At 45.8% G+C, this 13,098-nt stretch overlaps 1 protein-coding gene across 2 annotated transcripts in view; it reads left to right on the plus strand.

Moving 5' to 3' along the window:
• Positions 1-13,098, plus strand: part of LOC311146194 (E3 ubiquitin-protein ligase RING2-like) — a 135,283-nt gene that overhangs the window by 106,489 nt on the left and 15,696 nt on the right. Inside the window, exons 1-2 of one of the 2 annotated variants that reach the window (XM_084182696.1) lie at positions 4,334-4,370; positions 5,557-5,652. In XM_084182696.1, coding sequence (XP_084038822.1) covers positions 5,566-5,652 — 87 coding nt within the window. In that variant the 5' untranslated portion in view covers positions 4,334-4,370; positions 5,557-5,565. Of the gene's footprint in view, positions 1-4,333; positions 4,371-5,556; positions 5,653-13,098 lie in introns of those variants that run through there. The other variant, XM_084182695.1, reaches the window with a different exon arrangement.

Here is a 13,098-nt window from a genome sequence, read left to right on the forward strand (position 1 = left end):
TTTTGTATATAGCCAACATATTGTTACTCATTATTACCTGTTATTAGTTTTTTCTATTTCTGCATTGGGAGGGGCAGTAAGTCAGCATTTCACTGTTAGTCTACACCTGTTGTTTACCAAGCATTTGACAAAAATTCCTTTCAATCTCTTTCACGCCAAAACTTACTTTTTAGCATCTTCAAACTAAACGTTGTCCTGTTTTAAAGAAGTCCTGGGTAAGGCCAATTGTAGCAACCGTAACCCAACAACTAGCGACCTCGTCAAGGGGTTCGGAACTCTTGGCATAATGGTTTTGGCTCGACTGTCGCTGGACCCGAGTGGGCGCCCCGGTCAAGGAGACCCCCGGATTCGCTACAATATAGGCCTGTTATTTAATACACATTGTTTTTTTGAAGAATAATATGAGTGAAGAATGATGAATGATCATAGTCTCACCGCATCGCGACCCAAAATAGAAGCGTATTTTACTACCTTGTTTCTAAACAATGTAATTGTAAATAAATAAATAAACACCATATAGCCTCAAATAAATACAATGTTGAACTCATGGATGGTTAGTCGTTGCATCCATCTCTGTTTATCCCACACCTGTTTAACAAAACAGAGGTGGGGTACCCCGCTTTGTGGTTGTTGTTTTGAACTGCAGATTGCCCCTTTTAAGATAAGACTACAATAAATATAACCACAAGGACCTAGAGTGGTCCTCGGTTGGTCGAGCATGTTGCTTAGCAGCTGCAACGCCATGATAGTGGGTTTGATTCCTGGATCCACCGATCTTTGTAAAATGGATATAAGTTGCTATGGATAAAAGAGTCATATATTTTGATGACATATTCGTATGATTTGTACAGCCTAGGCTAATTGGAAGGGGTGTTTTAGATGAGGTGGACATTTGTAAACAGTAGGCTACAAACATTTTTTCCAATGTGTTTATTTTCTAATCGAAGGAGACGTGTCAAGGCATCTACTTGGCTTAACGAACACTCTGTTGCCAACAGAAATACATGATTAACACTGACGACACCCAGTGGGGCAGAAAAAGGCATCACCAGTACCACAACTAACGTCATCTGAATTCCTATTTTACAGATATGCCTAATATGAGCAGTGCTTTGTCATGAGAAATTAGGCTACTTATTCCATTGTCTGACCCAATCATTTCTGGGTCGATTAGACCTAGGCTAAAAGGCCTATAGTATAATGGAGGTTCAAGGATGGAGGTTATTTAGCAGCTGAGTGCAGTGATGATCTGGCATCATAGGGCAACGGCAAGAAGAGCGTGTGGAAGTGGAAATGTTGTTGTTTTCTTAAACCATAGGCTACTTCCCAAAAATCAACTCTGACACAAATTAATTTGATGCTCTAAATCATCATTTTAACCAGATTGTAGAAAGTTAACACAAGCATACGCTCCATCTCAATCCCTAACGTTGGCCTACGGTAAGGTATGTAAAGCCAAAGTATGTTAACAGGCTATAACACATCACCCCAGTTACAACAATTGCAGTGACAGTGCAGGCGTTCAACTAGGCGCCGTGGGCTGTCCAGTGCTCTACATACGGTAATTTGGCAGTTCAACTGTAGTTCTGTTTTTAGCAGTTTAACATAATTACACTGAATAAAAACTGGTTGTTTTGGATACTGGTTGATAGCAGTTATTCACAATAATTCAGGATAATGCCTGTTCACAGTTCCATTGGAATTGTCCAGCAGCCAGGCAATTAACTTAATTTCCCTTGGGGGAAAAGCGTTGTCTAGGACGTCACAGACATTGTTGGAGGCAATTAGTTTGCCTCTGAAGACAGACCAGTCGCCAACAACACAACGTCAATACTGGAAATACACAAACAAAAAGGAGAAGAACATGAATCGTATTGTAGTGTTCTGTAGTGCTATGTGGTGCTATGTAGTGTTCTGTAGTGCTATGTGGTGCTATGTAGTGTTCTGTAGTGCTATGTGGTGCTGTGTAGTGTTATGTAGTGCTATGTGGTGCTATGTAGTGCTGTGTAGTGTTATATAGTGCTGTGTAGTGCTATGTAGTGCTATGTGGTGCTTTCTTACACAGAAAGCGGCACAGGTCCTAATCCAGGCACTTGTCATCTCCCATCTGGACTACTGTATCTCGCTGTTGGCTGGGCTCCCTGCCTGTGCCATTAAACCCCTACAACTTATCCAGAACGCTGCAGCCCGTCTGGTGTTCAACCTTCCCAAGTTCTCTCATGTCACCCCGCTCCTCCGCACACTCCACTGGTTTCCAGTTGAGGCTCGCATCTACTACAAGACCATGGTGCTTGCCTACGGAGCTGTGAGGGGAACGGCACCTCCTTACCTTCAGGCTCTGATCAGACCCTACACCCAAACGAGGGCACTACGTTCATCCACCTCTGGCCTGCTAGCTCCCCTACCTCTACGGAAGCACAGTTCCCGCTCAGCCCATTCAAAGCTATTCGCAGCTCTGGCACCCCAATGGTGGAACAAGCTCCCCCACGACGCCAGGACAGCGGAGTCACTGACCACCTTCCGGAGACACTTGAAACCCTACCTCTTTAAGGAATACCTGGAATAGTATAAAGTAATCCTTCTACTCCCCCCTCCCCCACCCCCCCATAAAAACAAAAAAAAGGTGGTTGTCCCACTGGCTATCATAAGTTGAATGCACCAATTTGTAAGTCGCTCTGGATAAGAGCGTCTGCTAAATGATGTAAATGTAATGTGGTGCTATGTAGTGCTATTTACATTTTAGTCATTTAGCAGACGCTCTTATCCAGAGAATCTCTGCTACTTTTATGGTTTTAAATGATGTCATAAATGTTTAGATACGAAGAAACACTGTGCTGCCCTCTTCATAGACCTGTCCAAGGCTTTCGAACCTGTGGATCACACCTTACTTGTTCAGAAACTCTCTACGATTGGCTTAGATCGGGCTGGGTTGAGAATTATTTAAAAGATAGAACACAGTGTGTACTTACTGATGGCGTTAAATCAGGATTTCTAGACAGAACAAAAGGTGTCCCACCGGGTTCGATTCTTGGTCCAGTTCTTTTCACTATTTATATTAACAGCATTGGTCCGTCTGTACAAACCTGTAACTTTCATCTGTACGCAGATGACCCTGTTGTATACGCTACTGCCCCTACGGCAGCTCAGGCTCCGCCCCCTACGGCAGCTCAGGCTCCGCCCCTACGGCAGCTCAGGCTCTGCCCCTACGGCAGCTCAGGCTCCGCCCCCTACGGCAGCTCAGGCTCCGCCCCTACGGCAGCTCAGACTCTGCCCCTACGGCAGCTCAGGCTCTGCCCCTACGGCAGCTCAGGCTCTGCCCCCTACGGCAGCTCAGGCTCTGCCCCCTACGGCAGCTCAGGCTCTGCCCCCTACGGCAGCTCAGGCTCTGCCCCCTACGGCAGCTCAGGCTCCGCCCCTACGGCAGCTCAGGCTCTGCCCCCTACGGCAGCTCAGGCTCCGCCCCTACGGCAGCTCAGGCTCCGCCCCTACGGCAGCTCAGGCTCCGCCCCTACGGCAGCTCAGGCTCCGCCCCTACGGCAGCTCAGGCTCCGCCCCTACGGCAGCTCAGGCTCCGCCCCTACGGCAGCTCAGGCTCCGCCCCTACGGCAGCTCAGGCTCTGCCCCCTACGGCAGCTCAGGCTCTGCCCCTACGGCAGCTCAGGCTCCGCCCCTACGGCAGCTCAGGCTCTGCCCCTACGGCAGCTCAGGCTCTGTTGACTCTTCAGTCTGCTTTTACTACCTTGCAGAAAGCCTCAGTTGACCTGAAGTTGGGACTAAATGCTGGTAAAACCAAGTACATGTTATTTCCAAATCATGTAATAATGTAACTGATGATTTGTGCATAAGTACATTAGATGGCGGCCCCCATTGATCGTGTCCCTGCTTTAAGAATTAAGATTATTTTCTTTTTCTATTCTAAATATATTCAAAAATCAGCTGGAGCATCAGGTGGGACCATTCTAGCCAAGGAGAGGGCAGATATGCTGTGAACAACAAGCACAACTCCAATATACAGTATTCTTTCTCAAAGTTGCCAGGATGTCACGTGTCCTACTTATATTCGATCAAATAAGCCATTACATGTTGTGTTAATGAAATCCGACGCTCTCTCATTGACCTCCATACAAAAGGAATCGCTTGATGAGCGAAAAAAAAAAAACGTCACCTGCTGGAGAAGACCAGATTTTGGCCCAGTTTCGCCTCTTCCGCTCTGCTGTAGCGGAACAATAATTTTAGGGGTACATTTGTGCGACTGTTTTGGCAGTGTGCCTACGTTTCCCAAACTGCACTGCGACGGTAAAAATCCGCCATATTGAAATCTCCAGAACGGGAACGCGCTGACCGGATCGTCTGTATCCACAACACAACATGTAAGTACATAAACAAAGACGTTTCGGCGATATTTGATTGTTTTTCAGCTTCGTCGCTAGACGACTACAGTGACGGTAAAACAAGGGTGGACCAGATAATGGTACATTGAACAACAGATTGCTTGTATATTTTAGTGCGTCGTTGATTGGTCGTGAGGCTCCGGCGCAGCAGAACTAGTAGCTAACCTTAGCTAGCCTTAACTAGCCAGCCTTTCTGTGTTTTATTTCTTGTGATAGTGTAGAATAAATGCATAAAACGCCTTCTGTCTTGTTGCGCATAGACATTATGCATAGATATGATTAGAAGTAAAACGTTCAATGCTATATAGCATATTTTATCCAGGCGATTCTGTATGCGCACATCTGTAACGTTAGCAGCCAGAATCCAACACAAAGACAAATGGGGAAGCTAACTGCCTAGCTCTGCTAATGCTCTGCTAGCTAGCTAATAATGTATTGTTACAATGTCTGGGACAAAAAACAGGATATATAAAATACAATTAATTTTTAAGACGGTTGCCTCCCAAAATATATTTCAGTATGCATTGGTATGATTGTACTCCAGGTTGCTAGTTAATTAATGTGCTTTTGGAGGCAAACAAAAGGAATCTTAGCTAACTGTCAAACCATCAGATGCTGTCAAAGGGAAATTCCATGGTAACAGAGTGATGATGCTGAGACTTTAACAGGGATGTCATATAAAAACTAATGGTTGCAAAGTTAAACAAACCATACAACTCTATGCACAATGACTACTTTTAACAATTTCCACAGAACATTTAACAAACACATTTACTTGAAGAACAGTGCAGACGCAAAGTTTGGTAACAGAAATAATGACAGTTTGTGATGTTTTTTTTCCCATAATTATTTTACCAAACTTTGCATCTGCAACAAAACAAACATTGATTTGACATGACTGCGATGTTGAAATTATTGTAGTTTTTGGGTCCTCTGATCTAGCTACCTATTATTATTAATTAATATCTAATCAATTTATCTGTTTATATTTTCTGCACATAAAATCAAACATTTTGTTAAATGGTGCTGACCAACAGTAAGTGGGAAAGGGAGAGAGAGAGCGAAAGAGGGATGGAGAGCGAAAGAGGGATGGAGAGAGATGGAGAGGGAAAGAGAGATGGATGTGTTTTTTGTCTGTTTTAATGATAATGTTTTTTTATTCCAGATTGGGACTATGACGCAGACAGTGCAGACCAATGGGGTGCAACCTCTCAGTAAGACATGGGAACTCAGTCTGTATGAGCTACAGAGGACTCCACAGGTAGGGGAGCACATTTAATGTAACACCTCTGTCTCTGAGCTACAGAGGACTCCACAGGTAGGGACCACATTTAATGTAACACCTCTGTCTCTGAGCTACAGAGGACTCCACAGGTAGGGGAGCACATTTAATGTAACACCTCTGTCTCTGAGCTACAGAGGACTCCACGGGTAGGGACCACATTTAATGTAACACCTCTGTCTCTGAGCTACAGAGGTTTCCACAGGTAGGGGAGCACATTTAATGTAACACCTCTGTCTCTGAGCTACAGAGGACTCCACAGGTAGGGACCACATTTAATGTAACACCTCTGTCTCTGAGCTACAGAGGTTTCCACAGGTAGGGACCACATTTAATGTAACACCTCTGTCTCTGAGCTACAGAGGTTTCCACAGGTAGTTATGAACTTCAATTTAAAGTTCATAACGTAGATTTGAGAGTTTGTGTCACAGATCAGTGCATTCGGAAAGTATTCAGACCCCTTGACTTTTTCCACATTTTGTTACGTTACAGCCTTATTCTAAAATTGATTAAATATTTTTTCACCCTCATCAATCTACACACAATACCACATATTGACAAAGCGAAAACAGTTTTTTATTAATTTTTGCACATTTATTAAAAATAAAAAACAGATACCGTATTCAGACCCTTTGCTATGAGACTCGAAATTGAGCTCAGGTGCATCCTGTTTCCATTGATCATCCTTGAGATGTTTCTACAACTTGATTGGAGTCCACCTGTGGTAAATTCAATTGATTGGACATGATTTGGAAAGGCAAGGGGTCTGAATACTTTGTGAATGCACTGTATTTGCTACAGACGCCTACTAGCATCATCATTAGGCTTAGGCCACCTAGTAGAGTAGTCTATATGATCCCCAGGGTGTCATTCATTTTGCAGCGGGTAGTAAAAACACATTGAAAACATGACAATAAATATACACCAATACAATATATTCACCAATATGTAGTAGTGCTGAGCAATTAGTGCTTTTTGACGTCGTTTCGGTCCGATGATTTAAACAAATAATCATGGATTTCGATTTCGTAAAAAAATATATATATATTTTATTAAATGCATTATGAAATAATGACATTACAATGATTTTAGAGCTTTTTTATGAAAATTCAAAATGCAAAACATAGAAAATATTCCAGTGTATCTGTCAGGTCCACATTGGGGAGAAGAAGAAAAATGTCAGCGTTTTAAACCATTTCACCTGCATTTTATATTGAAAGTCAAGTGTTTTTTTGCTTCAATAGAGTGGTCAGGGACGTGTTACTATAGTTTCCCTTCACAGAAAATACATTAGTGCAACACATTCGGCAGAAAATAGCTTCATTTTCATCACATGACAACAGAAGTGCAACGCTATTTGGCTGGCAGCCACACAGGTAGGGGTGCAGGAGGTCAGTGTGCAGGAGGTCAGTGAACAAGTAGGGGTGCAGGAGGTCAGTGAACAGGTGGTGGTGCAGGAGGTCAGTAAGGTATGTAGCCGCCAGCCCATTGAGTGCTTTATAGGTGAGCATGAGCAATTTAAGGATGATCCTGTATTGAACTGGGAGCCAGTGGGGGTGATGTGGGCTGGGAGCCAGTGGAGTTTGATGTGGGTGGGGGTGATGTGGACTGGGAGCCAGTGGAGTTTGATGTGGGTGGGGGTGATGTGGACTGGGAGCCAGTGGAGTTTGATGTGGGTGATGAGGGTGGGGGTGATGTGGGCTGGGAGCCAGTGGAGTTTGATGTGGGTGGGGGTGATGTGGACTGGGAGCCAGTGGAGTTTGATGTGGGTGGGGGTGATGTGGACTGGGAGCCAGTGGAGTTTGATGTGGGTGATGAGGGTGGGGGTGATGTGGACTGGGAGCCAGTGGAGTTTGATGAGGGTGGGGGTGATGTGGGCTGGGAGCCAGTGGAGTTTGATGTGGGTGATGAGGGTGGGGGTGATGTGGGCTGGGAGCCAGTGGAGTTTGATGTGGGTGGGGGTGATGTGGACTGGGAGCCAGTGGAGTTTGATGTGGGTGATGAGGGTGGGGGTGATGTGGGCTGGGAGCCAGTGGAGTTTGATGTGGGTGGGGGTGATGTGGACTGGGAGCCAGTGGAGTTTGATGTGGGTGGGGGTGATGTGGACTGGGAGCCAGTGGAGTTTGATGTGGGTGATGAGGGTGGGGGTGATGTGGGCTGGGAGCCAGTGGAGTTTGATGTGGGTGGGGGTGATGTGGACTGGGAGCCAGTGGAGTTTGATGTGGGTGGGGGTGATGTGGACTGGGAGCCAGTGGAGTTTGATGTGGGTGATGAGGGTGGGGGTGATGTGGACTGGGAGCCAGTGGAGTTTGATGTGGGTGGGGGTGATGTGGACTGGGAGCCAGTGGAGTTTGATGTGGGTGATGACGGTGGGGGTGATGTGGGCTGGGAGCCAGTGGAGTTTGATGTGGGTGGGGGTGATGTGGACTGGGAGCCAGTGGAGTTTGATGTGGGTGGGGGTGATGTGGACTGGGAGCCAGTGGAGTTTGATGTGGGTGATGAGGGTGGGGGTGATGTGGGCTGGGAGCCAGTGGAGTTTGATGAGGGTGGGGGTGATGTGGGCTGGGAGCCAGTGGAGTTTGATGTGGGTGATGAGGGTGGGGGTGATGTGGGCTGGGAGCCAGTGGAGGGTGATGTGGGTGGGGGTGATGTGGGCTGGGAGCCAGTGGAGTTTGATGTGGGTGGGGGTGATGTGGGCTGGGAGCCAGTGGAGTTTGATGAGGGTGATGAGGGTGGGGGTGATGTGGGCTGGGAGCCAGTGGAGGGTGATGTGGGTGGGGGTGATGTGGGCTGGGAGCCAGTGGAGGGTGATGAGAGTGGGGGTGATGTGGGCTGGGAGCCAGTGGAGGGTGATGAGAGTGTGGCTGATGTGGGCTGGGAGCCAGTGGAGTTTGATGAGGGTGGGGGTGATGTGGGCTGGGAGCCAGTGGAGGGTGATGAGGGTGGGGGTGATGTGGGCTGGGAGCCAGTGGAGGGTGATGTGGGTGATGAGGGTGATGTGGGTGATGAGGGTGGGGGTGATGTGGGCTGGGAGCCAGTGGAGGGTGATGAGGGTGATGTGGGTGATGAGGGTGGGGGTGATGTGGGCTGGGAGCCAGTGGAGGGTGATGAGGGTGGGGGTGATGTGGGCTGGGAGCCAGTGGAGGGTGATGGGGGTGATGTGGGTGGGGGTGATGTGGTCCCAAGGTCTGGTATATTACCTAGTTTTCATTGGATGACTTTATTATTTTGAATTCCTTAAAGTCATCATCTCTGCTCAGGCAGTAGCAGTCAGCCAGCCAGGCCAACAGTAAGTGGCCTAACCCAATTTGGACTCCAGACCAAAGGACACATTTCCACCGGTCTAATGTCCATTGCTCGTGTTTCTTGGCCCAAGTATGTCTCTTCTTCTTATTGGTGTCCTTTAGTAGTGGTTTCTTTGCAGCAAATCGACCATGAAGGCCTGATTCACACAGTCTCCTCTGAATATTTGATGTTGAGATGTGTCTGTGACTTGAACTCTGAAGCATTTATTTGGGCTGTAATTTCTGAGGCTGGTAACTCTAGTGATTTTATCCTCTGCAGCAGAGGTAACTCTGGGTCTTCCTTTCCTGTGGCGGTCCTCATGAGAGCCACTTTCATCATAGCGCTTGATGGTTTTTGCGACTGCACTTGAAGAAACTTTAAAATGTCTTTACATTTTCCTGATTCACTGACCTTCATGTCTTAAAGTAATTATGGACTGTCGTTTCTCTTTGCTTATTTGAGTTGTTCTTGCCATAATATGGACTTGGTCTTTTACCAAATAGGGCTATCTTCTGTATATCCCCGTACCTTGTCACAACACAACTGATTGGCTCAAGTGCATTAAGAAGGAAATCAATTCCACAAATTAACTTTTAGGAAGGCACACCTGTTAATTGTAATGCATTCCAGGTGACTACCTCATGAAGCTGGTTGAGAGAATGCCAAGAGTGTGCAAAGCTGTCATCAAGGCAAAGGGTGGCTATTTGAAGAATCAAATATATAAAATATATTTTGATTTGTTTAACACTTTTTTGGTTACTACATGATTCCATATGTGTTATTTCATAGTTCTGATGACTTCACTATTATTCTACAATGTAAAAATTAGGAAAAACCCTTGAATTAGTTGGTGTGTCCAAACATTTGAATGGTAGTGTATGTGACCAACCGGCTCGATTCGGTCTTGTGTAGCAAAATTTGAAATTGTGTTTTTTACATTGGATGAAAGTGGAGACTCAGAGCTAGAAAATGGTATATCATACACTACAGTTGAGGAACAATGGGAAAGTAATTATGCTTTGAAAGTTGATAAACTTGTAACCTTACTTTTGAGAAAATGACCCTTGAATGTTTTGGTACCTACTGGAGAGCTCTTCTTTGTCTCCACCCATTCAGCATCGTTCACACCCTTTAGCCCCACCCAGCTCTTTATGGATTCCCATGTGAGGCCATGTTCTAAACAACCAAAGATTTCAAGACTTAAGGCTGGTTTATACTACGGGTGTGTTCGTAAATTTAATCTGGAGTGCCAGAGTGTGCTCTGGGCGTTCGTAATCTCAGAGCGTTGTCAGATTGGCCGTTCGTAAATTCAGAGCGTTTCGCTCTCGGAGCGCACACTGGACGCTCTGGCCGAGGAGTAGGGTTGATCCGAGCGTTCTGGCCTAACAACAGCATTAACGTTGGCTAGCTTGCTAGCTACTTCCAGACACAAATGAGAGAACGGCTCACTGCCCATTACTCGCCCTAGCAGAGCTGGTTAGGCTGTGTTTATGTTATCCAGAGTGTTGGTGACTGCAACTGTGCTGCTGGCAACAATTTAATTACGCTTTTTTTTGCCAACGTTTACTGACACCGGCCATATTTAACGGGTGTTGAGCGTTCATAAATTCGTCAGTTATTCTGCGCTCTGGCACACTCAGATGAGAGTGCTCTGAAATCGGAGTAGATAGCCAGAGAGAATTTACCAGCTACGTCTATCGACAGTTGTCGCAGTGACATCATAAACATTCTATTGAAATAGTTACTTGCATAGTCTTTTGTTTAGACATGTAGCTAGCTAGCTAAACAATGAACCATGATCTCAACTCGTAACGGTATCCTGCATGAATCTGCAGGTAGCTAACCAACCAGGTTCAATGTTAGCTAGCTAACATTAGGCTATAACTAGCAATGCAAATGGCTCTGAGATACGAACAATATTACTACACAGATCATACACGTAAAGTTAGCTATCTAACCAGCCAGCTAACGTTAGCTAGTTAGCTAACAGTACACTAACTTGAAATGAAAACGACTTTCTGACAAAATTAGAAACGTGTAATATCTGAAAATGTAGCTAGCTAGACTATCTTACCCGTATACGTGGATGGACGCTTCTCCCTCTCTGTCACGGATGCCATGGTTGCCCTTAGTTTGAAGATGTAATCCGGAGCCTTCTGTGTTCTCTTTTCGACTCCGTCTGCATATTTGCAATCAAACGCCAGAATTTTCTTAATCTCCTTAGCTATCATACTCTAATTCCACTGATTTCAAAACTCGGTCCTCCAGAATGTGGAGAGCAACTCTTATGCAGTTCTACTATGTGATATATTTTTTAAAAAGCAGCGTTAGAAAGGATTACCTACATGTACTGACCAGCTCATATTATAAACAGAAGCAGCTACATGGCAGACCAATCCAAACTCATCTCTCGGCATGTCCAGCCCACTCATTATCTCAGCCAATCATGGCTAGCGGGAAGGTTGTTGTCTTTTTCCATGGCTAAACCAACTAGGCTCGTAATAACAATTTTATTCGTATTTACAGATGGCATACACGTTTGTTATTAAGGTACATGAAAGTTCACATATTCCAGAAGGCATTTCTGCCAAAAAAAGCATTTTGATAAAAAAAGTTTACATTTACATTTACATTTTAGTCATTTAGCAGACGCTCTTATCCAGAGCGACTTACATTTACGTTCAAATGCCTCTCCTGTGAAGTAGTGGCGCGCGACAAACGCCTAGTTTCCTGAAACGAGTCACATGACTAGTGTCTGGGATTCCCTCAGAATGGATGGCTCCTTATAAATGACTAGTGTCTGGGATTCCCTCAGAATGGATGGCTCCTTATAAATGACTAGTATCTGGGATTCCCTCAGAATGGATGGCTCCTTATAAATGACTAGTGTCTGGGATTCCCTCAGAATGGATGGCTCCTTATAAATGACTAGTGTCTGATACAGGTGACAAAGGTGAAAGTTCAGTTCATACCAATGATCCTGCTACTTAGTTTAACAATGTTACCTGTTCTTACTCTGTCTAGATTACCAAAACAGCAGATCATATTGAATATTAAAATGGATTCAATTAACGATCTGTAAAAGATGGTCATCAGCGTCTTATCCACCCTGAAACTGCTGAGTTTCCTCAGTATCCACATTGGCCTCAACCTTGTTTGCTGTCAGGGAAAGTGCCAAGATATTTGTATGGATCAACGGTAGGGCTGTGGCGGTAATACGGTCTAATCAACGGTAGGGCTGTGGCGGTAATACGGTCTAATCAACGGTAGGGCTGTGGCGGTAATACGGTCTAATCAACGGTAGGGCTGTGGCGGTAATACGGTCTAATCAACGGTAGGGCTGTGGTGGTAATACGGTCTAATCAACGGTAGGGCTGTGGCGGTAATACGGTCTAATCAACGGTAGGGCTGTGGCGGTAATACGGTCTAATCAACGGTAGGGCTGTGGTGGTAATACGGTCTAATCAACGGTAGGGGTGTGGTGGTAATACGGTCTAATCAACGGTAGGGGTGTGGTGGTAATACGGTCTAATCAACGGTAGGGCTGTGGCGGTAATACGGTCTAATCAACGGTAGGGCTGTGGTGGTAATACGGTCTAATCAACGGTAGGGCTGTGGCGGTAATACGGTCTAATCAACGGTAGGGCTGTGGCGGTAATACGGTCTAATCAACGGTAGGGCTGTGGCGGTAATACGGTCTAATCAACGGTAGGGGTGTGGTGGTAATACGGTCTAATCAACGGTAGGGGTGTGGTGGTAATACGGTCTAATCAACGGTAGGGCTGTGGCGGTAATACGGTCTAATCAACGGTAGGGGTGTGGCGGTAATACGGTCTAATCAACGGTAGGGGTGTGGTGGTAATACGGTCTAATCAACGGTAGGGGTGTGGTGGTAATACGGTCTAATCAACGGTAGGGCTGTGGCGGTAATACGGTCTAATCAACGGTAGGGGTGTGGCGGTAATACGGTCTAATCAACGGTAGGGCTGTGGTGGTAATACGGTCTAATCAACGGTAGGGCTGTGGCGGTAATACGGTCTAATCAACGGTAGGGGTGTGGTGGTAATACGGTCTAATCAACGGTAGGGCTGTGGCGGTAATACGGTCTAATCAACGGTAGGGGTGTGGTGGTAATACGGT

Source organism: Coregonus lavaretus (assembly GCF_964263955.1).
Source record: "Coregonus lavaretus genome assembly, chromosome: 19".
Lineage (NCBI taxonomy): Eukaryota > Metazoa > Chordata > Actinopteri > Salmoniformes > Salmonidae > Coregonus > Coregonus lavaretus.